Source organism: Rousettus aegyptiacus, unplaced genomic scaffold, assembly GCF_014176215.1.
Source record: "Rousettus aegyptiacus isolate mRouAeg1 unplaced genomic scaffold, mRouAeg1.p scaffold_m13_p_4, whole genome shotgun sequence".
In the NCBI taxonomy this organism is placed as follows: domain Eukaryota; kingdom Metazoa; phylum Chordata; class Mammalia; order Chiroptera; family Pteropodidae; genus Rousettus; species Rousettus aegyptiacus.
In genome coordinates, this window is record NW_023416307.1 from 148,067,212 (window position 1) to 148,092,954 (window position 25,743).

A 25,743-nucleotide genomic window follows, 5' to 3' on the forward strand; every position below is an offset into this window, starting at 1 on the left:
TCGGGACACAGCAGCCTTTGTGCGGGTGAACTCGAGAAGGAAATCAGAGACACTCTGGGCACGGGAATCGCTTTTCTTTGGCCTGGATTGGTATTATTTCTACTGGATAAATTGTGAGATCAGAGTACTTCCACATTACTCTTTAACTCATTCCTCTTTCTGGAGTTCAGCACCGAACGTGTTGATTTTAAGATCCGCGTGTGCCTTTCTCGACTCGAGAGCCCCCTGGGCCCGTCTTGGCAGCCCCTGCGATCTTTCTTCTGCCGTGAGGACGCCGCATAAAAACCTGGTCAAGGGGAGGTTTCCCAAAGCTCCTGGTTTTCATTTAGGGCTATTAGCACCGAGCAGACTTATCTTCCTGGCTTTATGGAGTAATGGCCTGCAGATGTCTGTGGGATAGCTTACGCCTGCATCACCACCCCCAAGTGGACCACCCCTTCACTCGTCCCCCTCATCCCAGCCACAGCATACCATAGAAATGCAAGCCCAGGGCACGCTGCTGCTAGCGCTGACGGGCTTCAGAGCGGAGACGGTCCGCTTCAAGATGTGGCTTTTAAGAAATGCGCAGACGCACATCCATGTTTGTTTAGACAGAGCCATGTGGGATGCGGGCTCTGCCTGTTAGCAAGAAACACTTCTCTAGTGTTTCCTACAGTGTTCTGATTTGTACTTTGATGCTTGCACATTTCCTGTTGGATGGCTTAACTGAAGATAGCAAATGGAGGGTTATTTGTAGTTATCGGCTGCCTGGAGGCGGGGAGCGTCGCTGGCATCTCCATCTGTAGATTCTATGGGAACTTCCCTTCCCCAGACTCAAGACTGTGCTGCAGGATGACTCAGGAAGGAAAATGATAAGGAAAGAAAGTCTAAAGTGAGCCCCTGGATGTTTGCGAACCTGGTTCTGACGAGGATTTTGCTGCACGGCATGAAAACAAAGCATTTCTCTTCTCCTCTACAATGAGGGCATTGTGGGGTAAGCGCCCCTACCCCCCACAAGGAGACCGTCTAAGGGAAGAAGGAACAGGTCCAATCCATCCCAGAAGTTGGGACTTTTCTGATTCAGGAAGGTTGGTGTCTTCGCAAAGAACTGTGCCACACAGACAGTATATGGTGAAGGCTGGTTGTACAGCAGATACCCTTGAACCAGTGTGGCATGTACTAACATACGTTGGAGTTAATGATGAGTTTAAAAAAGTCGGTATAGACGCTAGTATGTCCGGTGGTGGTGCAGCTGTGAACTCTGGCTGAGAACTGCCTTTTACAGAGAAGGGCCACTTCAGCTCATGCTTTTGTTTTTGTTTTTTGTTTTTTTTGGTTTTTTTCTTTGGATTTCCTACAGCGTACAGAAGGTTCAGGATCATGGCATTCTAGTTTTACTAGGTGAACTCTTCATTCTATCAGCGAGGAGCCTGCATGTTTTCTGGTCAGCTTGATGGAGAGGCAGTTTCCACGGGGGCATCTTACAAGCTAGTTGCCCGTCTGCCTAGGGAAAGACCGTAACGCGTGCCTCTCGGGAGAGGAGTGGTATGAGTTTGGTACATATTTGGGTAGAGTGATATAAGGGAAAATACATTCTTAGAATTTCAGCCAGCCATACCTGTGTAAAAACAAAACAGAACCTTCATTAGGACTGGAAGCTAAACCTCATCCGTTTCAAACTTCATTCAAGATATCAAAACATTACCATAATAGTCTAGGTCGATTTGTCCTTAGCATCGAACTTAGAAAAAGTTTTAAATGATAACATTTGGCTAAGGCAAGTAATAATAAAGGAGTGTGTGGTCTTCACAAGCCTGCTAAGGACCCCTGATCAAATTAGGGCTACATTTTTTTTTCTCTTTCAGTCATGTCAAGACCAAGTGTCCTAGGGAGGTTGGGCTAAAACAGTCACGGATTCTTATTTGTGACTCCACTCTCTTCCGGAGACTCAATTTCCCTGTTGTCTGTTTCAGAAACTGTCGGGGCAGAAGATAAGTCCAGTTCTGCGGATGTTTGGACAGTCCATATCAGGGGGCATCGATATGGATGGAAACGGCTATCCCGGTAAGCTATTTTTCTTTAAAGGCAGATGAGGTCAATGAAGAAAAATGTTCGAGGCAGAATAATTTCCAGTATGGCTAAGCAGGGGTCACATCTATTTAGGATGAGGAAAATTCACACAGTCGAAGAGGGTATTTTACCTGATACTTGAATGTAAAGCGAACGTGTTGAAGTTCATTTGGGGGTTTTAAGACGATCCACCCTGTAGGGTTGGAGCACCAGGAAGATGATTTTTACAGTGATTTCTGGGGCAGCAAATCTTTCGAATGAAAAAATAGCACATCCGCATATCAAATGATAAGTAGTGAAATCTCATGTGTTCCTTGATACTTAGCCATATTCAGAAGCTGCTTCTTGAAAAGGAAAAAGCTGAGCCTCACCTATCCTACCCTGCCCTCCACACGAAAATTATCGAAAGATTTGGAGCACAAAAGAAAACCACGTCCTTTCACTGATGAACAAAACAGACCTTCACTGTTCAAAGCTGCCTGGCTCATCCTCAGGGTTAATTAGCGCCTCGTGGTGGTTGAGACTAATTAAATAAAAATGTATGATTTTAAACCCCAGTCCCAAGTGATATCCAGCTCAAGTAAAACCGGGCGGCTGGAAGAGTGGTTCTTTTGGTGTTTGAAGGGAACGGAGTGGGGCAAGGTAAGGAAACAAAGATAAGAATTTGAAAAAATCCAAAATCCTTGATATCAGAAAAAAACATCCCCGAAACTATAGGTCATCTTGCTATCTTGAGAAAAAATTATTTTCCACTTCACATACCTCAGTAAGATCCAGGAAAATGAATGCAATTCTGTAGGAGGGCACCAAATCCTTACAGTCCAAGGAGTTTTGATCTTCCCCTGTAACTTTACAGAGCCAGGAGCAGAAACAGAAAAGGGTCAGTGTGGAAGTTTTTGTCCCTTTTGACCCTCATGGCTCTTTTTGAGAAAACAGTTCTTGTCCTGGGCAATCCGTGGCCATCTCTAAATAATACTTTACATTGGTTTAGCACTTTAATATATGCAAAATGCTTCCACATGCAACGTACATCTTATGGTAACGCCAGTAGGTAAGTGGAGATGGTAGTGTCCCCCGACTTTACAGTCCAGGATACTGAGCCTCAGAGAACTTAGGGGACCAGTCAGAGCCCACATTGTGATGGCGAGGTTCCAGGTGGGTGAGCAGGTGTATTCACACTTCATAATGAATCTGAATTTACCTTGCATTTTTCATCAAAGAAATGACAAATTCATCAGGTTCTTTTATTTTCAAATATTATGTCAATTCATAAAGACCGTTGGAAAACAGCAAAATGAACAAGCACACCAAAGTGTAGAAATTTTAGCAGCACTGCGATTCATAGATTTGCGCTTTATTTTTCTGTAATGAGGGTGTTGGTGTAGACATGGGAACTCACTCTCTTGGATTCAGATGCTTGGTTCTGTGAAGCAGTTATGGGAACTGCAGGGGTAAGGGGTTTATATTAAAGGAGAAGAAAGCTATTTGATGGGTGAATACTTCCTGAATTAAAGTTATTTAGGAATAAACATTACCAGCTAACACTTGTGGCTTGGTTTGTAGTTTACCAAGTATTTTCAAGAATTTTCTTATTTAAATATGTGACTTAATATCTTATTTGATTCTTAATACATACTTAAATATTTTAAAACTCAAACAAATATTTCACATTATGTTTAATAAATATTTTCTGATAGAAGTACGACATTATCAGCTTTTGAAGAAGACATGGTATAATTATCTCCATTGTACAGATGAGGACACAGAGACTGAGGTCACACAGAGTAATAAGGGGTGAAGTGGAAATAAATCACATGTTTTACAGAACTTGAAGCGTTTTCCAAGAGCCATTTAATTGCAGGTCTTCCTCTCTCTGATTCACCGATGTCCGAAAGAAATATAATGTGAGTCACATACGTAATTTAAAATACTTGAGTAACCGTATAAAAAAAGATAAAAAGATCCAGGTGAAAATAATTTAATGTGTTATTTAGCCCATATATCTGACATATTAACATATAATCAATAGAAAATTATTAATGAGATAGCTAATTTTTTTTTGTACTAGGTCTTTGAAATTGATCTTTCCACTCAACACATCTCAGTTCAGACTAGCCACATTTCAAGGTCTCAACAGCCACATCTGGTGATTGGCTTCCATATGGGACAGCGTGGCTCTGAATCTTAGAAAATCATTATAAAGGCCAGAGAATTGCTGTCAGAGGCTCCGACCTCAAGACTGACTTTCATTCATGGCCATGGAGCACCTGGCCAGGGGGTGGGTAGGATGGGCTTCAACAAGTTTCTGAATATGTATACCTCTGCTTTTCAGATGTGACTATTGGAGCCTTCATGTCCGACAGTGTGGTCCTTCTAAGGTGAGATGCTTCTCTCTTCTTGGATCACGTTCTTCATGGGCGAGGGGTGGAATTTGGTGGCGGGGTCACAGGGGAGTTATTCAACATTGGTCAGCAATTCCCCCTGTCCTGTTCCTTGCAGGCAGAGGTGCCGAGTAATTAGGAATGCTACCTTTGTTTCTCATTATTGTTATTCTCTATCAAGGTTTCTAGCTGCTGAGCCTCCAGTGGCTTATAGGTATGACAGCATCCTTAGAGCTTCTAGGCAGGGTTCGGGGTGGCCTAAGCCCTAGGGTTTTTTGCCTTTTGCCATAAAAAGCCCCTTTCATTAATGTACTGTATACACATTGTCATTTTTTATGGATGCCATGACAAGACAGTGTCCAAGGGCTGGGAAGCACACCGTCCTGGGCCATCTCTTCCTGCATCCCCACCAGTCCAGTGTCCAGCCCCCCGGGGACTGGGAGCCTCTGCCCGTGGTAGTAGCGGAGGTGAGGGCCGTGAGCTTAGGTCCAGAGCTTGCCGGAGCCCATGCAGTCTGGCTCTCTCCTGCAAAGGCCAGTGGGCTGCCATCCCACCCGCGAACCCTCTCCAAGTATTTCTGTCTGTATGAGTCAGAAGAGGCAGAATTACACTTTGGAGTGGGAGCCAACTCTTAGGTTTTGTTAATAACCTGATGGCAGAACTTTCTAAAACAGGCCAGGAGGATCTTAGAGCTGGAAGGGATCCCAGAGGCCATGTAGTTCCACGCCCTAGATTCCTTTCATTCGGCGGTGCTCTCTCCACGTCTCTGCTGCGGGGCCACAAGCCTCCTCTTGAACGAGGTGGACCCCATGGGTGGGGGTGCTTAGCAGCCACTGAGGGAACCAGTTAAGACCCAGGTAATTCAAAATGTTAAATTCTTGAAGAGGCAGAGTAGGCTTGAGGTTAGGAGTGTGAGCTCTGGGGCCAGGAGGTCTGGGTACCAGCCCCGACTCTGCCCTTATGAGGTGTGTTTCCTGGGCAAGGCTGGCAACCTCTCTTTCAGGATGCTCATCTGTGAAACAAGGTCATAATACTGACCTTGTCAGGTTCTCGTGAGAACTCAGTGAGTTGGTGCCTGGTTTAAGTGCTGATTGCATGCCAGCAGTGTTGACATAAATCGAGTTAAATTTGCCTCCTTAACAGTCTTCTTCTTGGTCCCTAATTGCATCCCCATCATGTCTAGCGGACAGACAAGTCAGGCGGACTTCGAGTTACCTTGGGGTTTGGGTGGGACCAGAAAAGGGAGCAGGGCCCAGGCAACAGCACACCTGTGCACACATTTGAAACGCACCGTGCTGGTTCTCAGGTAGCCTCACGGGGAGAGTGCAGAAGTGTGTGGGTTGGGAATGCCTTGGGCTGCAGCTAAGAGGGAAAACCTTGTTGAGAGTGGAGCCAGGGGCTCCACGCAGGTTTGGGAGGCCGGCATCTTCCCTGGTGGTCGAGGCCCTTCATCTGCCGCTCTGACCCTGCCCTGCAAGCAGCACTGACCGGGCAGAAGGCCAGGGCAGCTGGAGCAGCACCGGGGCAGAGGGCGTCCTGACTGGCTAATTATTCACCCGGAAGTGAAATAGCAGGATCCGAACCGCCGGAGAGCCATCGGAAAGAGGCATTCCAGCGCTCAGCCTCTTTACAGTAAAATCTTGGACGGGTTTAGGTGTTGTCCTCAGGTGCCCCTTTGCTTTTATCTCGGAGGCTGGCACATATGCAGGTGGGACTGTGAAACCCAGCCCCCCCCCCCACCCTCTCCCCTCCAGGAGTGCGGGTTGGCCCAGCTCTGCCCTTAGGAAGTTTGTTCTCTCAGATTAGCTCAGGAGGGCAGGTCCTGGCGCAGGGTGATAGGCGTCTGGTGCGATGCCACCGAAAGTCAAAGGAAGTGATCGGAGAGGCTCATGAAGGATTTCGGGGCTTTTCCTGGTCCAAAAACAATACTCGGAGTTGAAACAAAAAGGTTTGAGGGAACCGGGTTGACGGATGTTGGAGGGAGATGGGCTTGTGAAGGTCCTTGGGTGTCATTTCAAAGCGTTCTGTTTTAACAACCTTCATTATTTTGTCTGGACGACTCACTCCTGTTTCCCGCTCACCTCGCTTTCTGCAGAACCAGGCATTCCCTCCCCTCCCCACCCCGATGCGGTGGCCCCTGGGATGGCGGTGGGGGGGTGCGTTGGGGGGGGGAGCTGGGCCTTTCTTTTGTGCGATGACCAGGCAGGACATGCACTGGGCAGGGTGGGGCTCTCACAGGATGGAGACCAGCTCTCCCTGGTACCCGTCTGTTTTGTGAACCTTTGGGCACGCCTGTGGCTTTCAGTCCCTTGGCCTGACGTGAAGTTTGCAACCGTTTAACAAAGGTTTTTGCAAACCTACTGCCCTGGGAACAGCGGGATGAATTCACCAGCTTCCCAGTCCTTGGGAGGCCTGCAGGCCGGGGCTGGGGGCAGCTGGGGGAATAGACAGTGCCCTTAATTAGTAAGTGAGCTGAGGTGTGAACGCAGTCCCAGGACAGAGCGGGAGGACATCCTCCCTGGGGGAGGGAACACCTGAGCCAGCCGTGGAAGGGCGGCGGGGCTCCGGAGCGTCCACTGCTGTCCACGCAGTCACAGTGACTGGGAAGAGACTGTTTGGGACATCTAAGAACGAGCCCAGAAGGAAATTGGAAGACCAGGAGGCTGGCTTTCTTTCAGGCACTGCCGTCTGACTCCCATTAGTTCTGCGGCTGGATTTGCTCTGGGAGTCCCACGGTTCCCTTGTACTTGTCACAGTGGTTCCACCCTTGACCCACATGTCACGGCAGCTGTGGCAGCAATAAAATCCCTGAGCCCCTAGGGTGCCATGTGCCTCAATTCCGGTTCTCTTTGAGGTTTTCCTTAATGCTTTCTTCTCTGAGTCGCTGTTGGTCAGTGTTCCCATCTGTCTTGTCACCCCCCTGGGCCCCCTTTATGGGGTCACCGTACACAAGTGAGGTCATTGTTCTGGAGCCTCCGATGTCCCTTAATCTTATTATGTCACCCCGGCCCACGATGCCTGGGGCGCCTTGGAGGCAAAAGGGTCTCTTTGTGAGGCCTGGAGGGGAGGAGGTTGAGCCGCAGCTTAGGTGAACGTCCCTGAGCAGATGTGAGCCGCGAGAGCAGAATGGTGACATTCACTCTGGGCTTGTGTCGCTTGCCCCGGGGGAGCCGCGGCAATGATGCCGACCGTCCATCAAGCACTGGGCGGGGGTCCACACTGGTGTTAAGAGTGTGGATGTTTATGGGGTTTCCCTCGGTCCTGAGGCCAGGCGGCTTGATTTCATCGGCTCTGACGTACTTTGCTGTTACCAGCTGAGACTCCATTAATCAAATTCTTTAGAAAAACACGTAATGAATTGATGGGGGCAAGTGAAGGGGGAGGTCGGACCCGCTGGACGGGACCGGAACTTCGCAGTTCGCGCTTCTCGTGGCCGTAGAGGCTGTGAGGAATCCTGAGTGTGCGTCTCTTTCTCGAATCGTGGTATCTGCTGTCGAATTCCTCTTAAATATACTCATATCTTTCCAATAAAATGGAAATAGGAGCTTAATTGGTAGAATTTCAAATAATCACTCAACATCTGGTGGTTCATTTATTTTCTTCAACCAGATGTGTTTTATTAACAACTAATTTGCCTTTATTATCGGGAAGCTAACCATTAATTTATTAGGAAATAAGCTGAGAAACCAGAAAAAAGTAGTTAGAGTCCCCTGGCCCTTCTCCCTTGGGTTATTTCACACTTTAATTAAGTGCTGGGCCGAAGGCCTAGGACGTGTCCTGTTGGGTTGGTTCTCGTTTGGTTCTGACAGCTGCTGCTCAACGTGCCTAAGTCACCTTCTTCTCTCACCTGCAGGGCGAGACCCGTCATTACGGTAGTGAGCTCCATCTTCCTCCCAGCCTCCATTAACATCACGGCGCCTCAGTGCCACGACGGACAGCAGCCTGTGAACTGCCTGAACGTCACCGCCTGCTTTAGCTTCCACGGCAGGCATGTTCCCGGAGAAATTGGTAATGAGCCAACGAGTGAGGGCTCTAAGCCGGCGTGGGCTTGCGGGATGGTGAGCAGCCAAGGGGGTGTTTTCGGCGTTTCGAAGGCAGCGGGCCCACATGCCAGATGCCTTTCCTCTTTGAGATGCCTCCTCTTTTCACTCCATTGACCGTTGTCTCCCCAATTTAACGCAACCTCCAGCTCTAGGATTAATGATACTTGACCCCAAGCGTCCCTTTCCCGGAGGTATGTGGACCAGACTTAAACCTCGCTAGGCCACAGGGGGACAGACCTGCGGGACTCGTGGAGACGTAGTGACCGGAGCTTGGCCCTATGGAGCGTCCCGTGCAGTTAGGAGGAAGAAGCAGTGGGATTTCGGAGGCGCGTCCGTGAGCTCGCAGCACCAGACACATATCAGCGGGTTATAACTTCCCTGTGAAGTCGGAGACCAGGGGTGGGTGGCTGGGTTGGGATGCCGACTTTTACAATGGCTTAGGCTCCCAAAAGAAGGGGTGCTTGCTGCTTTGTCAGCTTTAGGTGGTTGAATAGAGGCAGGCGTTGCCATGGCCACGGGCCGTGATCCCCGCTCTCTGTCTGACTGGGGAAGGCTGACTTGCTAGCCCAGCTCCGGAGACGGCATCTAGCCCCAAAGCAAGCTAGGGTCAGTGTGGGCGAGAGTTCAGAACATGGGGTCACCCGGAGGAAATGTGCAGAACAGTTGTGCAGGTTAATAGGTGCTTCGTTTTTACTTGAACAGCTGATTTGATAATAGAAAGTAGAGTTTCGGGAAAACAAAACAAAAGGCAAACCTCTAATAAAGACCTGGACTCAGCGAGTTTCCTAGACATCTTGAGAGTCATGCATGTCCCCCACCCTGCTAATAGGGTTGGCTCTGGACTAGCAGCACCAGCATTCCCTGGAGCGTGTTAGGAATGCAGATTCTCAGGCACCCCTCCGCACCTCTGAATCAGAATCGGTTTCAACAAGATGCATGAGTACAGTTATGTTTGAGAAGCACTGCTCTGGTACACTGCGTGTATGTGTGTGTGTGTGTGTGTGTGTGTGTGTGTGTATACACATGTGTGTACATACACCCCACCATGCAGAAGCACACTTCCCTGTGCTAGTCCATTTCTCAGCTGCACCTAGAATGTTCTACCTCATTTAACAATATTCTAATCCTTCTAAGCGAACTGTCTCAACGGCACTTTATCTTGACCTTCAGGTGGGTTGAATAGCTCAACGATTAAACCTTGTACTCTTTAATATAGATTTTTCCCAAGGACATAGAAATTTCAAACTTGAATGCAGGCATGCCATGAACTTGGGACTTGGTTAGTGAGAGGGGATTAACCAACTTTTTGTGAGCAGCCCGGAGAGAGAAAGATATTGCCTCACGATGGCACAGCTCTTGGTGAAGGAAGGAATTGAATTCTGGTCTGATGATGCTTAACTTCGCTCTCCAAAACTGTTTCTCACCCCTGCTTTAGTTGTTTAATACCCCACAGTCTCCAGGAGAAAAATTTTCAGATGGTCCTGGGACTCGTGTGTCCTCTATCAACTACCAACTTGTGATGTAGTTGGGCTCCATCGAAATCATTTTAAAATAAGTGTTGAACTGGAGATCAATTTCTCTGTATGTCAGAAGAAGGATAAATATTCTAGAACTCTTTTAAAAAGGCAGTTAAGGGTCCATGTGCGTGTTCATTTATTCGACAAGTATTTATTGTCTCTCCATGTGCCAGGAGTGTCCCCGCGGCGCGTCTAAGGGGAATTACAGAGTTTCTGTTATTTGGATCCCGAATCAGTGTATATACGGATTTCAAACTCTTCACGTCACTGTTGTGGTAAAAGCGAAGGTAAATTGGTGGAGCAGCAGCAGAGGAGAGGAAACCAAGATGCTGGTTCTGAGCAAGAGTAATTTCAGAGCCCAAGACAGTGGTAGGACTCTGATCTGCAGGTTCGGGAGCCAAGCGAGGAGGAGAGGCGGGTGTCTCCTCACGCTGCTCCCAATCAGAGGCCCTTTCTGTGGCTCCATTGACCCCTGGACAGAATTACAATGAAGGTCTAGGCTTAGCCATGGTTCTTGGAGTGTCGGGGTATAATGGAAGAGACAGGTCATTGGGTGACGTGTAGTATGTACCTCATGAGCAGTGGGGAGCGACCCGGCTAATGTCGTAGTTGGCTGGTGAACACTGGGCAGGAGTGCCTCCCCCAGTCCAGGTCACTTCGTCCCCTTCCATCGGAAGCCACGTGGGTTTGCCGATGGAGTGAAATATTCCTTTACAGCGGAAAGACAGGGTCCACCCCTGGCGTTTTCTATCTCTTCCCCTGGTGTCCAGGGAAATGAGCTCTATCTCAATCTTTGCAGGAAAGGGCGAAACGCAGAAATTTGTCAAAATAAGGGAGCTGGCAGTGGAATTACGGAGAGTTTGAGAAAGGCAACGTGGGCAGCCATTGTGGAAACGTGATGTGACATCAGGCGGTGGAGAAGGTAGCTTGCCAGGGAGCTGCGTGAGTCCAGCCACGGGCGGGCTGTTCCAGAGAAGGGTGGAGGACCTGTAGGGCACAGATCTCCTCTAGTCTCCTCCAGTGTTGTCACCCAGGCCTCCGCACCGAGACCCCGGGGCTGGGACCGGTGGCTGCGATGCAGCCCTGTTGGTGGTGGTGGGTTTTGGCCCCACATACCTGGAAAATGAGCATATGCGTTCCCGGGGCTGAGTTTGTGGGCAGAGTGGCTGCCCTTGGACAGTGCAGCCTGGGCAGCGCGAGAGAGAGGCACCGCGGTGCGCTCGGCACTTCTGAACGGCTGTCAGAAGTAGCGTCTTCACGGGTATGCCGCTGGCACCTTCAGCCACCGGTCCTCTCTGGGGGTGGTGTGGGAGCCACCAGCAGTTGACACTACAGTGTGGTCTCCGGGTTTCTTCTCTCCTTTGGGACCCGTTGGGGCTCAAGCGTCTGCCTAGAGGAGGAATTCCATTTGCTTCTTCGTTTTCTGCTTCCGCAATGGAAAACCACAGCTCTCACTGGGTCTCAGGAGTGTTCAGGGCCAGCTAATTAGCCAAGCCACGAGGGAGGCTGCTGTGGCTTCTGGCAATACTGTGGGAACTGCAGAGGTTTTCTGTAGGGGGAGACTCCGCCTTGGCCCCTCAGGGAGGGCGCAGTCAGGAAAACAGAAACCATGCCAGTTATTTTAACCAAGAGAACTTAACCTTGAGAATTGGCTAAACAGGTCACAGAGAACCCGGTAGTAACTGTGTGAAGCAGCCACCACCTGCCTCTCGGTCTCTAGACCAAGTGCAGCTGCAGCACGAGGGGGTAGGGGGGGACCTTGTTAGAAATGCAAATTCTGACTGAATCAGAAACTCTGAGGGTGGGGCCCAGCAACCGGTGTTTTAACAGGCTTCCAGGAGGCTTAGATTTAAGAACCTTTGGAACCACTTCTTTGGGGTTAGCAGAACCTCTAAGCGGGGAGAGGAGGCCCTCCAGAGCTGGGACCTCAACCTTGAAGGATGGGGCACGGGCTGGTGCTGCTGGTGCTTCCAAGGGGGTGCAGTGAGGCTGGCTCTGGGGGCACGGGGGAAAAACAAAGTCGAATGAAATGCTGTTGGAACCAGCGGCCATGAAAAACTTGCTGGGTTAAGCTGAGAGGAGTGGCAAGCAGGCAGGAAGGGGCCAGCCCCTTCTCCCTCCTCCGGCCTTGCAGCCTCCGTCAAGCGCTTGGCAGATTCACAGAGAGCCACAGCCAGAGCAGGAACAAACTTCGCAGAGCCCCATCCTCGGCACTGCAGAGCCAGGAAGGGTGGGTTTGGAGCTGAGAGACGAGAGCTTCGTAACCCGGCGCAGCCAGGGTCCAGTCACGTGGTTACCGAAGTGCCTCTTAGGTCATTCAGTCACCAGATAGTTATTAAGTTCTTAAAAGTGCCAGACCCGATGCTCAGTCCTGGGCGCAGAGCAGAGAACAGGCCAGGCTAAGTCCTCGCCCTCATGGAGCTTGTGATCTAGGGGAGGGAGGCAGGTGGTCAAGACAAAAATAGCCCCTGCCGCTGCCTCTGGGTGTGTCAAGCCCTGTCACATGTCAAGCCCTGTGCTCAGTGCCGGGGTGCAGACACAGCATCCAGCTGTAACAGCCCCAACAGCAGGTTTGTAACCTTTCATCAAGCAAGAGTTCTGCCGCTCCCGTTAGTGAAGTCTCATTAGTTATTTCATTCTTGGCTTGGGGAGTGGCCTGTGGGTCCTTGGAGCCTCCTGGCTGATGTAAGTAAGGGTGGTGAACGCCGTGCCGGAGAGGGCTCTGCCCCTGACCCGTGGACGGGGCCTGCACCAGGCTGAAGCCTGCATGTGCCGGTCCGTCTCTGGAGGCTGAGGATGGAGCCGGCGGTTCTGGGCTCTCACCAGCCCGCTAGATGAAAACCAGGAAGGCACGAGCCCTGCGTGATGGTGTTCTGTGCTCTGACTCTCCCCCGTGTTTCCATGGCTCTCAGGCAGCCTAGCAAAGCTGTGAGTGAGCAGGGCCGCTTCCGCTGACTCCGGACAAGCCCAAGTCCTGAGAGATGGCACCAAGATCATCCACGCCAACGGCAGAAATAGGGTTGAAACTAGGCGACTAGTCCCCAGACGCTTCCTCTGGCTGTCAGGGTACATTTCTGCTGCAGAGTATGGCACACAGAGAACATTCTCTGAGCTCCTTCTGGTCTCTCGAGAAGCATGGGGATGAGCTAATGAGGCAAATCCATGTTACATGAGGAACGGGGTAACCTGGTCTAATAATTACCACTCATTCCTTTGGTGGGGGATAAATCTTAGGAAAGCTAGTAAAGTGGAAATATCTGCCCCCCGCCTCTTGGGAAACTACGGGAAGCTCAGAGTAACTCTGGAAGGAGAATTTATTAGTAGAATTTCACAGCTGAAATCATGTTCTGCTGGAGAAAGAGAATGAATCAGAACTCGCAGGGAGAGACCAGAGCCGGAGTTGATGTGAGGCAGCTGGCTCCCTCCTGGCCCAGGCCGGTGTGGGGGGCCCTTGGGAGCTAGCTAGGGGCAGGGAAAGGAGGCGGCTGAAAGCATTACTTGGGGGCTGATCAGTTTTTCCATCAACATGACATCATTCAACATGGCATGGACACAAGCTGCCAGAAAGAAAACCCGAAGATGTGAAATGTGCTATTGGAGCGGGCCCTAATCAGAACCAGCACCCTCCTCGGGCCCTAATCAGAATCAGCGTCCTCCCTGGGACGCGGGCTGGCTGGGCTGGCTTGCATTAGAGACACGCTCCTATGGAGCTTCAGCCACCCGAACCAAGCGGGCTGATTTGCCTCTCCTCCCTTCCTTAAGGGCTGCCCTTCACACACATTTGGCGTGGGTGCTGTTTAAAGCTACCCGCCAAGTTCAGGGCTTTAGAATGGTCTGCACTTCTTGCCAGCCTGGCAGCTCTGAGACCCTCCTCACCCAGGCTGAGTTTCCCGACCTAAGTCTCCTCGTGGCTCCTTCTAGAAGAGAAAGTTTGATATGGAGCTGGCTTCTTTTTGTATAATTTAAAATGTCCAAGTAAATTTTAAATCAAGGAGAAGCACTAAGTAGGCAAGTCTAAAGATGAAATGTTTCCAAAATGATGGTGCTTGGCAAGCTGGATAATGCAGTCTGTCTGTGATTGTATACTTTAAGAAAAGTCTAATAGGAGTACATGTTGGCATGTCCACGCTCCACCTCGAGCAGAGTAGCAGTTGTGGTTCTCAGCTCAGTATCTAGTAACTGAGTGACATCTCCCCTCCTCTGACTTGCAAGGGGGATATACGGGGTCAACGATTCTGCAGTGAGATGGAGCTTTGGAAGACTAAAGCTGGTATTTGTACAGTACCCGTTATAGGACTTGTCACATGTCAAGGGTCAAACTCGTTCACGTTTCTTGGCTGGCCCTGCCTCAATTTGGATCCCCCCAGAAGCAGAGCCTGAGTCAAGGATTCAGGTGCATGTCGTTGACTCAGGAGGTGATCCACAGAAGCACCAGTAGGAAAGTGGGAAGGGAGACAGGAAGGGAAGGCAGCATCATCGGTCAAGATTCTCTAGATAAACAGAACAAGAAGATGTGTATGTGTGTTGATATTGCAGCTTGGAGGCAGCCTTCTTTTGTGGAGGACTTCTCTCTTTTTCTCTTTTGGTCTTCAACTGATTAGACGAGCCCCGCCCTCGTTATGGAGGATACTCTGCTTTATTCAAAGTGCACTGATTTAAACATTAATTTTTTTTTTGTTAAAAATACCTTTGCGATGACATCTAGATGTGTGTTTGACCAACTATCTGGGTACCATGTGCTAGCCAAGCTGACACAAAATAAACCATCACAGTAGCTAAAAAGGTGGATTAGTAAGCAAGTTACCACTGTGGGCAGCCGGAGCTGAATCCTGCTGGGGAACCTTAGGAGTCAGTGTGGAACACACCTCAGAGTTACCCCACCGAAGGGGTGAGAGAGCTGGGGTCACGCAGTCCTGAGGGCTGCTCTGGGGACATGCGTTCTTGTGTATTTCTGGCCTGTTATGCACGTGAGCAGAGCCACCAGAGAAAGCCCCTGGGAAAGGGGATGCAGGTGCTGGCAGTTGCAAGTTGAGCTGGATAGCAGAGAAATGGGAGAATCCAAGAAGATATGGGTGGGGCACAGATACTGTCTGCTCTACATCCTGTCTTCATTCCCACCCAGGCTTTCTCTGAGCTCAGCCAGCTCCTTGCTGGCAAGATGTTTCACACCCTCTCTTCTCTCCTTGATCACCCTTCCCGAGGTAGGGTAGCCATAGCCCTCTCACCCGGGAGGAAGGCCAGGTAGGAGGCCCCGGAGGGGACCCCGTTCAGTAAACCACCGCCACCATGGTTTACCAAGGCCTTCTGGCTCATCTTCCAGCAGCGCCTGACCTTGCTAAATGGAACTGGAAACTCACTCTATTTATACTTATTACATGGCTGTTGCTCAGGAAAATTGTGATGAGTAGAAAGCAACTTGGCTAAAGTTCAGTTCTAGATCTCCACACTTGTTAGGTTCTGCAGTCTGTGCATTTAAAAAATGTGAGGTTTTTGTTAGATAATGTAAAAAAAAAAAAAAAAAAAAGGCACCAAGAACCAGTATGGGAGATAGAACCCGGCACTGCAGAGAGTTCTGGATTCGGTTCTGAGGTGGGTGCATCTCAGACATGGAGCAAGTCTTGTTCTCTTATGGGACCTCAGGTCCTCATGTAAAAACAGAGTTTTGGACTAGAATTGCCCTGAAGTCTTGACAGTCTGCATGTGTACCCCATTTCCTGCTGTTGTCACCAGGGGAGTCAGCGTGGAGCTCTTGTATGGGCTCCTGTGATTTCTCTGTTCAAGCATTTTCCCAGCATGCATTATGTTCTTCTTAATAGTATCTCTTGGGATGATCTAGGTCTTAGGTCCCTCCCAGTGAGCCAGCCTTGCCTTGGAAATCAACCGTTTGTTGAAATAAGTCAGGGCAGACTTGCCCTTGCTGACCCAGAATGTGCCAGCTTGGGCATGGCAGGATCCCTGAGATGGCAGAGGCCCAGGAAAACCATTAAACGCATCAAAAACATGCCCGTGGCAGCTGCAGAGTGCCCGTCCAGGTTGCTTTCCTCTCTCCTTGTTCATACCTCCCCTGGTGGCTGATCCCTTTGATGTTATTCAAAGCCAGAGCCATCCCTGCTGCCTGGCCTCCCAGACGTGGATGCCTGCAGGCGTGAGGCTGCTTTTTTATTGATGCCAGAACCTGGCTTCTAAGAGGCTGGTGTGTCAGAGGGGCCAGGGGCTGGGTCATCTGCTTTCCCATTGCTCAGCAGTCTCCTGTGGTGGTTTTATGGACAGAAAGTTCATTTTCCCTCACGTTAGAAATGCCACACACCCCTGAATCCACAAAGCAGCTAGCGACAAAATGCGTTGCAGAGGGGCTGACCTCTGAAACAGGGCTCTTGGGTACAGAAACACAGTGAAATAGGTCTGTTAATACTAAAGCCATATTTACCCTATGTAACACATTGTTGTATATGTACCAAGACTCGGAAATAATGGAGGCAAAACTTTTTGGGTTTATTTAATGTGTATTCTATATTATAAGATCTTTCTCTTTTTTTTTTTTAAATCTCGGATTGTATCACAGTAGGCTCTACCATCTGGCATTGTACACTGAGATATAGGCGGTGAGCTTTTTATTTTCGGGAGGGCAACTCAGTACAGGCCCAGCACCGGTCATGGTTTTTTGAAGCAATAAACACTGTAAAATGTGTGATCGCCACCGTCGGCTGCCTGGGAAGAAAGGTTCAGCTTTCATCTGAGTGTCTGCGCGTGTGAGCTCTGGGAGGGCAGGGCGTTTTGCCCCTGCCGTTCAGATGTATCCCCTGCACCTGTGCAGTGCTTGGCATGTAGTGGGTACTCAGTGGCCCACAGATGGGGCACAGTCCAGCAGATGTAGTGTTTATAGAACACCACTCAACATCTGTGACGTGAGTCAGAGTTAGTGGCTAATTTCTCCCTTGCGTTGGGAGCATTTCCCAGTGCTTTAAAGGAGTCACTATTGCATGCAATCCTGATCCTTCTAGCAGCTTCCAGTCATAGTCTATAGGTTCACCATGGTGTCTGTTTTTCAGGACACGAATTGTGTCGAGTGAAGCTAATTGGTGATGTGTATATTGGTGGTTCGGTTGATAACTCATAAGGTTTAAATCGGGGAGAGCCATGACGTGTGACGCACAGAGCATCGCGCAGAAGGCAGAGGGCATCTGGTTCTCTCTCAGATCGGCCGCAGGCTTCTCTCTGAGAAGGCGTTGACTTGCGGCCACAGTTCTCTGCGCAGTGGAGGGTCAGGTGCACGAAATGTGCTCGCGATGCTGTGAGGGACCGCGGAGGTGGCCTTGTCGCTGCGTGTGTGTCCTCACTGATGTTTTGACCTCATTTATTGGCAGGCCTGAATTACGTTCTGACGGCCGACGTGGCCAAAAAGGAAAAGAGCCAGTTGCCCAGGGTCTACTTCGTGTTGCACGGAGAGTCCGTGGGTCAGGTCTCAGAGAAGCTGCATCTGGTCCACATGGAGGAGACGTGTCATCACTATGCGGCCCACGTGAAGGTCAGTCCTCCTTTTTATTCTCAAACTTTGATCTCTACAGATGTTCATTTGGAACTATGGAAACTGCTTTTATTGTGCATTACGTATGCTCTGACTTCCAAAACCTTATTTCACGAGGAGAACATTCCTTTCTTCTTTTAAAGTTGGAGTCTGACAGGCCTTTATTTATCTTACTGTGCTGGTCTCGGCCTCTAAGGGGGATTATGGTGGGCCAGGAGACCTGGCTTCGACTTGTTCTTTGGGGAGGTTTCTCTTTCTCTCTGTAAGGCTCAGTCGTCTTCTCGGAGGAGAGTCACAAAAGCACAGGTCTCAGGGTCTACAGTGATGCTGGATCACACTGCACCTGATGCCTTTCTCAGTGGTCCGCTGGTCCAGTGCACATTGGCTCATATTCACAGTTCAGGCGTTTTAAAACTGGTTGGACTAGATCTTTCCCCCTTGATTATGTTCGGTTTATTTTTGGAGTGCATTTTTTGGCTCTTTTCCCCACTCTTACTCCAAATAAACTTCCAAATGTTTTTCTCCTCTTGAAATTGTTTGTTAAATACACTTCGCTGCTAATTCGGGAGGCCAGGCTTTGATTAGCTCCAGAGTGGCATCGGCAGGGCGGGAGTGTTGGCGGTGCCCAGTGCCCAAGGAATCCGAAGGACCGGCCAGCCACTGACCCACAGGCAGAGGGCACAGGAGGCGGAAGGACCTGCATGACCCAGGCCACATGGTGGGCGAAGCGAACAAGGGTTTTGAGTCCCACAGACCCGGTTCGTGTCCAGTTGGATGAATACTTCGATCTCTCTGTGTCATAGTTTCTGCATCTCTAAAATGGGCGCAGCGATACCTACCTTGAACGGTGGTCGTAAGCATTAAACATTACATGATGCACATACTTGAAGGACCTGGCATGGGGTCTGACACACAGCAGGTGCTGAGCATGGTTATTATTTGGTCGGGCTGTGTGTAATGGCCACTATTCCAACATTCTTGGCTTATGAAAATAGCAATTTCATGTAGTTCGGCCTAATATTATTAGCCAGTGCTTTCTGGGTGAGAGCAAAAAAAAAAAAAAAGTCCACAGATTAGAGATGAAGTGTCATTCTATTATTGCATCGTAAGTGCCAGAGCAGGAGAATAACAGCTGTTTCTAGATGCTTCTGGGCTGTATATAGAGAAATGCCCCCACACATCCACGGCACTTGGTCTGGCCCAGAGCCCATGAGTCCATTGCCCCCGAGATGCTCTTAGGTGGGGCTGGGCTGTGTCTCCTGCCAGGACTCATGCTCAGACTTGCCCAGACCCGCTGCCCGGAGGCCCCGGGTGAAAGCAGTTCACGCGCCTGTTAAACCAACCAGACACCTGTCCCACGAGATGTTATATTACTTGGCTTGTGGGTGCCCTTGGGGGTGTGAGGCTGCCCAGGACAGGCTCACGTACGTCCACATATTGCCAGGCCTTTAAGTGCCTGTGCTTTGTCTCCATACTTGCTAGTGAGGGATCTTCCCTCGGGCTGCCTAGTGCCGGGTCCTCCACAAATGCTTTCCTTCAGGGTGCTTTGCAACTCTTTGCTTTTGCTGAGTGATGGCCCTTCACTGTGTAGTTACCAGGGTCCTGACTGCAAGAGAGGGTCATAGAGCCTGTAAGGCCTTTGCAGAGTGTACTCAGGGAGCAGCAATAAGGGGGTGCAGTCTCGGAGGAGGCCTCTTCCTGTGGTGGCCTCAGAGGGTTCACTGGGAAAAAGCAGGGCTGTCCCAGGCTGTCGGTCCTGGTACTTCCTGATAGCCAGGGTTGCCAGATTTAGCAAATAAAAGTAAGATCTCTGGTTAAATCTGAATTGTATATAAACAACAAACATCTTTTTTTATTACAGGTATGTCCCAAATAATACGTGGAATATACTTATACTAAAATGTATTTGTTTTTCTCGGTTCACATTTAATTGAGCATCCCGTTGGAAGATTCAGCCTTATTGATATCCTTCCACCCCACATGTGGCATTTCCCCGCTCAGGCCAAACATGGCTGATAGGAAGAGAGGTCGAGATGGTGGTCGGAAGAGGGTGGAGGCTGAGGCAAGGGCTCCAGAGCACAGAGCCAGCACAGATCTTTATGTGATTATTTGGGTCATTTTAGGGAAGAGCAGTGAACTTGGACCTGGAGGAATTTGGGTGTAGTCATTGCTTGACCATTTCTTCATGCAAGAAAATGGGGGTAGCAGGATATTTCGGGGAGACCTTTATGGTTCAAAGGCAGCACCCCTGTTAAGCAGTGCTCAAGGCGATGGATAACATATAGCCACAAAGAAAGGTTACTCTTTTTTCTACCAGAAATTGCCTGGGTCATAGCAGAGGACTCCGGTGAGTGGTAGAGTGAGCCCGTGAGGGTGAACGCTGATGAGCTGGCTGGCTGTCCGCAGTGTGGCCCAGCTGGCCTGGCCTGTGGTTTCTCCAGATGTGGGAAAACAGCTGTGGAGGCCGGGGCTCTTGTGGGGCCTGGGGGGCGGGGTGGCAGCCCGGCTGCCTCCCGAAGCGGGGACCGGGAGCTGGTTGTCAGGGCCTGGGAGCACAGCTCAGCCTTTGCCTCAAGTGGGCCCTTCTCAGTGGGGCTTTATAGACAGTGGAGGAAGATAAATAAAAGTGTTCTGGCTTATCACGCACCATATGGCTAGCAGACAGTGAGGCAGGCACTAGGGGCCGGGTGTGTTTTGTTTAGGCTATCTTTAGGTTCTTCTTTTCTTCTTTTTTTCTTTAAGCCTATTCCAATCTTTTTTTTTTTTCCTTCCTCTTTTCCCTAGAAGTTTTCATTCCATATATGGTGATAAATATCTATCATAGAAGACAGCTCGGGCTAACACCTGACTCCCGCGCTAGCTGCATTGTCTGGGCTCGGTTCCCCTCACAGCCCTGCTGGGGCCTCCAGGATGTACAGAATTCTGTGATGAACCCCACCCTTCGGGGGGTGTCAGGTCTCACTGTGATCAGCAGTTCTAGCTGCTTCATTTGGCCCCAGTTTCTCTCCTCTCCTCCCTCAAATCAGCTCCATTTTGGGGACAGGCACTTTGTGCCAGTGAAGTGGGCTGGAAATCTCTTGCGGCTCCCCGTGGGCACAGGCCCACACTCTTCCCCTCAGCCTCGAGGCTCTCTACCATTTGGCCTCAGTTTACTTTCCTAGCCTCATCTTCTGTGTCAGCTCACGTGTGCCCTGGGCTCTTGTCAAGGTGAACTGACCCCTTTACTCTTGGAATGGGCCTCTCACCCTTCCCTGCCTTGGTTCTTACACTCCCCGCAGCATTTCTGGCATGTCAGTCACTAGAGGCCAGGGTTTTGTCATATTCACATACGGCCATGTACCACCTGCACGGTTTTTACTTTTTTTTTTTTTTTTTTTTGGTCTTAAACACATACCTCCTGCATTATTTCAAATATAGTTCTTAAACTGGCTGGCTTTTGGCCTCAAGTAAAATAATTTAAAACAGAAACTTTGTACCCTCCTATGAGCAGAAAACTAATCATCGCACGTCAAAACACAAAGTAACTCTAAAAATAAACACATCGAAGACACAACAACATCACTGAGTTCTAACTGGGTTTCACTGTTTGCAAAGTCTCTGAAGACGTGGGCTGCCATCCCGCGTGTTAGAAGGCGGGAGATCATGGAGATCTAGAGAAGAAGCATTGGAGACATACTGGCACCACTCCAGAACTTTCTCCCTGATGCAGTCGGAAGGACTGAAGGGGTATTGATTGGGGAATAACTTTCCCATATGTCAGTCCTTTTGTAGAGCCACGCCCATGTGCTGTGGAAAACCATGTCATGAGCCCCATTTGGGAAGCCAAAGTCCTGGTCATCCTCTGCTGTGGCTGCTTGTGCCTCAGCTCTCTTGCCCACTGAAGGTGTGTCTGGTCTTCGAGGTTCAGTTAGTGCACAGGTCTTAAACATCCTCAGCCAGATACTGTCATTGGTCCTGAGGATGCCGCCATCAGCTTCCTGTCTTCTCAGAGCTTATGCCATGCTGCCCTACTCCTGCTCTGTGAATGATACATACAAAATAAATGCCTGTCAAAGCATCTGTGGGGGCCTGCTCACCTCTCTGCAGACCTACAGCCGGGAGGTGACGGCGTGAGATGAGGGAGCAGAGTCGTGGATGCGTGGCCCATGCCGAGGAATAAATGTGAGTGTCCTGTCACTGCTCCATTGTTTTCTGGTCTGTGTGAATTTGACTGGGTGAAAACTGCGCTCCATCCTCAAGTCATCCACGATGCCTTGAGAAAGCCAGCCCTCTGTGAGGTCAGGTGCTCATGAATGTCAGGCAACCTGGAGCCTCTTCAGAAGCCGAGAAACCAGGGTAACAGTTTTGAGTCTATACAGGGATGGCGGAGAAGCCCGGGCAAGGCCGAACGTGGGGTCAGTTGCATCATTCCTAGCTGCGAGGATCAGTGACACCCCCTAGAGGCCCTTCAGAAAACCTTTGGTGAGCAAAACCATGTGTTGGACAATGTCAAGAGGGCCAAGAACAAGAATTAACGTAAAAAGGCCACGCTAGACAAGGGAATAAGACAGCGCAGTGCCTTTCTGAGTAGCCGCAGATGCTCAGGGGGCTGTTCTTTTATATTGTTGGAGGGATTTTCAAGGGAGTTTTGAACCTTAAGTTACTGCCGCTGCTTCGTCAATCGTGATGGCGGATGGTCATCGCGGCCCGGGGAAGGGCAGAGTGTCACGCTCACCACCCTGTCTTCTCTGCCTTGGGTCATGCCTTGGGCTCTGCCCAGGTGTTTTAGTTTGTTTGTTTTCACCTCCAACAAAATGTCTTAGGACCAGTCACATGATGGGCTATGAGTTTCCAGTGTTGGACCCTTTGAAGGCAGTTTTCAGAGGTGTTGGAGGCTTTTACGTTCTTGTTTAAGAAGTTGAGGAAGGGAGATTAGGTTGGAGTAAATAAGAACTCTGAGGAAGAGGAGAAGGAAAAACGGCAGAGTTTTATCTGGAAAATAACATGCTATATCTCTTGTTCATCTCGATGAGTCAAAGAAGTATAGTTAAGTCCTCCTTTAATGTTATTGATAGGTTCTTGGAATTGCAGTGAAATGATGTATAACAAAACCAATTTTATCCTAGGCTAATTGATATAAACAAAGAGTTAAGCTCCTATGCCATCTCATCAGTGTTATAATGAAATGACATTGAAGGAAGAGGCATTATAAATATGTTTGAGGAGCTGTTGTAGCAAAAAATAAATAAATAAGGTTTGGGGGAAAGGGATGCAGACCTTAGATGTATCATGTCATCTTAAAACTTCTATTTATTTTCTGAAAATTGGTAGTATATCCACGTAGTTAAAAAAAAAAAAAAAGAATTGGAACTGTACTAAAAGTAATGAAAAGAAGTGATGTCTTCAGCCACCCGTTTCTCTCCCAAAGTTAGCCATGGTTCCAATCTCGTATATGTCTTTCAGTAAATACACAAAGCCGTGTGTATGCATCCCTTTTGCTTTATAGAAATGACAGCATGCTGTGGCACACTGTCGTGCAGCTTGTTTTTTCTTTTTCTTTTAAGATGCCCAATAGCAGAATGGATAAACAGACTTTAGTAGATCCGAACCATGGAATACTACTGAGCAATAACAAAGAATGAACCACTGATAATGGTAACGAGGCTGAATCTCAGAGACATTATACTAAGTGGAGGAAGCTAGACACAAAGCGCGACTACTATAATGATTTATAATGCCCTATAATTTCATTTATAGGACACTCTGGAAGGGCCAACTCAAGAGACAGCAGATCAGTGGTTTCCAGGGGCCAAGGATGGGTGGGCGGGTGGGTGGGGGTGGTGGAGATGATCAGCTTCAAAGGGTCATGAGGGGATTTACTCGGATGATAAAAATATTCTAGGTCATGGTTGTGGTGGCGGCTATATGACTGAATACATTTATTAAAACTCATCACAGTATACACTTACAATGAAAAAACATTGTTATTGTAGGCAAATCGTATTTCATTCAAACTTATTTTTCTTAAATGGATCTTGGAGGTCATTTCGTATTTGTGCGTGTAGAGTTTCCCTGTTCTTTTTCACATCTGTATGGTATTCTGCTGAAAGAGTACCCTTAGTTCATTTAACTAGTCCAGAGGTCTTCTAAATGTCAGCTCCAAGATAACTATGCCTGGAGTTTATAAACCCATAATCTCAGATGTGCTTCAGTCTCCCTTAGTTGGAGGACCCGCAGTCTGCCTTGGGAAGGAGGATAACTCTTAAACATGAATGAAGCACCTCCACCTGCTGCACTCAGCTCCTCTCGCCCGCCCTAGACCTGTAGTGTCCTAGTCAAGGGTTTGTTAGGACCCCTGAGGAGGGCAGATAGAAGGACCCTGGTGGTCCCTGAGGTGGCCTTGGACCTGTGTCCTAAAAAGAACAAGCCTCTCAGGCATGGGGTCCTCAGGGAAATCTATGGAGATTTTTCTTCATTCCTGCAGTCAGCTTTGTGCCTTTGGCAGGCTCTTCATAGGTGGCACAGATGGCCTGAATGTTTGCTAGAGGGATGCTGGAAAGTAGGGCAGGGGAAGAGAGAAGACTCGGATGAGTAGAACTGGTACGTGGGAAGCCACCATCATTGCCTAGCTCAGTTGTAAGGCTGCTCATGTGATGAGCTTCGGTCACATGGACGTCACTGAGGAACTGGGCAGCTGGGCTTTGGGGACCTCACTTGAAGTCACCCCATTAAATGTGGGTTGCTTTGACCGCTCTGGGAGGCCACGTTGTGCATAGCGGGCACATACACCAGGGAAAGACCGAGAACGGAAGTGCTGTGGAGAACATCCCACGTGGGTGCCGATCACTTGCAGGGGCACCTTTGGCCTTTGCTTGCTTGGGTGGAATGAAGGGTTCTTAGTCCTCTACATTTGGACAGGGCCATGGGAGACTTGATTAGTGAAGGCAGGTACAGCAATCCTAATCCAATGGCTTTGCCCACCTCAAAGCCTTTTTTGGAACGAGGCTGATACATAAACAAAAACAGTCATGACACTGCATTCTCATATTTTATCATAAGCTTATTTCTATTTTGTATGAGACAGGCTTATAGCAGTTATTTGGGGTGAAAAATTTCATTTTAAGAGACAACTTGCTGTTTACGGTTATTTACTTAAACTGAGTTTACTTACGTATACTATCGATGCTCTTATAACACCAATATTCTTTTGAAGTCACACATAGTAATGTGTTCCTGTCTTACTGTTTTTGTCCCTACATTTGAGTTGTGATCATAAAGGATTACAAAGATTTTCCTTCCCCCTCTAACCTAGATCTTCCGTATTCATTATAAGAGTGATTTCCTTCTAAGTAATCATCTATTATTGGTTCCTATTTTGGAATTTCCTCTGGGGTTTATTTATTCACTGTTTTAAAAATTGAGAAATAACAGACATATAACATTATATTAGTTTCAGCTGTACAACATAGTGATATATGTATATATTGCAAAATGATCACCATAACATCCATTACCACACATAGTTACACTTTGTTTCCTTATGATAAGAACTTTTAATCTTCTCCCTTAGCAACTTTCCAATATGCATGCAGTATTATTAACTCCAGTCACCATGGTCTACACTAAATCCCCAGGACTTATTTACTATAAGTGGAGGTTTGTACCTTTTGACCACTTTTACCCATTTTCTCACTTCCTACCCCCCATCCTCTGGCAATCACCAATTTGTTCTGAGCGGTTTATGTTTATTTATTTATTTTTGATTCCCCGTATAAGTGAGATCATACAGTGTTTGTCTTTCCTCATCTGATTTATTTCACATATCACAAATGCAGCTTAATAATGGCCGTGTTTAACCACTGGCTCATAAACTTTCTGAAAATTTAACGGCTGGCTCTGGCGAGCCAGCTACAGGGAGCCCCACCGGCAGTAAACACGGCGCCTGTTGTGTTTGTGACTAAGTTGGTCGCATCATTCAGGTCACGCCTAACACAGATGTTTGACAAATAATAAGAAGGTACATTCGTGGGGTCAGTTTAACCACAAAACCACAGCTTTTGTACTTGTACTTTTGGTTCAGAGGCACGCCGTATTTCGGCTGAAATTATGAAGTAGTTGAATTATTTCCATAGTTTAATTGTTTCCTTTTAAAATAATGAAAAAGATTTTATTTAAATGTATTGGGCTTACCATTCCTCATCCCCCACCCTATGTATACATGTTGAGATTCTGTTCGGCAGCCCTCTGCA

At 48.6% G+C, this 25,743-nt stretch overlaps 1 protein-coding gene across 2 annotated transcripts in view; it reads left to right on the forward strand.

Annotated features, from left to right (window-relative positions):
- The window catches only part of ITGA9 (integrin subunit alpha 9), a 286,264-nt gene that overhangs the window by 62,577 nt on the left and 197,944 nt on the right, over positions 1-25,743 (forward strand). For both annotated transcript variants that reach the window (XM_016123918.2, XM_036219043.1), the window contains 4 exons: positions 1,953-2,043; positions 4,382-4,427; positions 8,284-8,438; positions 17,355-17,515. In XM_016123918.2, the coding sequence (XP_015979404.2) occupies positions 1,953-2,043; positions 4,382-4,427; positions 8,284-8,438; positions 17,355-17,515 (453 nt within the window). The remainder of the gene's footprint in view (positions 1-1,952; positions 2,044-4,381; positions 4,428-8,283; positions 8,439-17,354; positions 17,516-25,743) is intronic.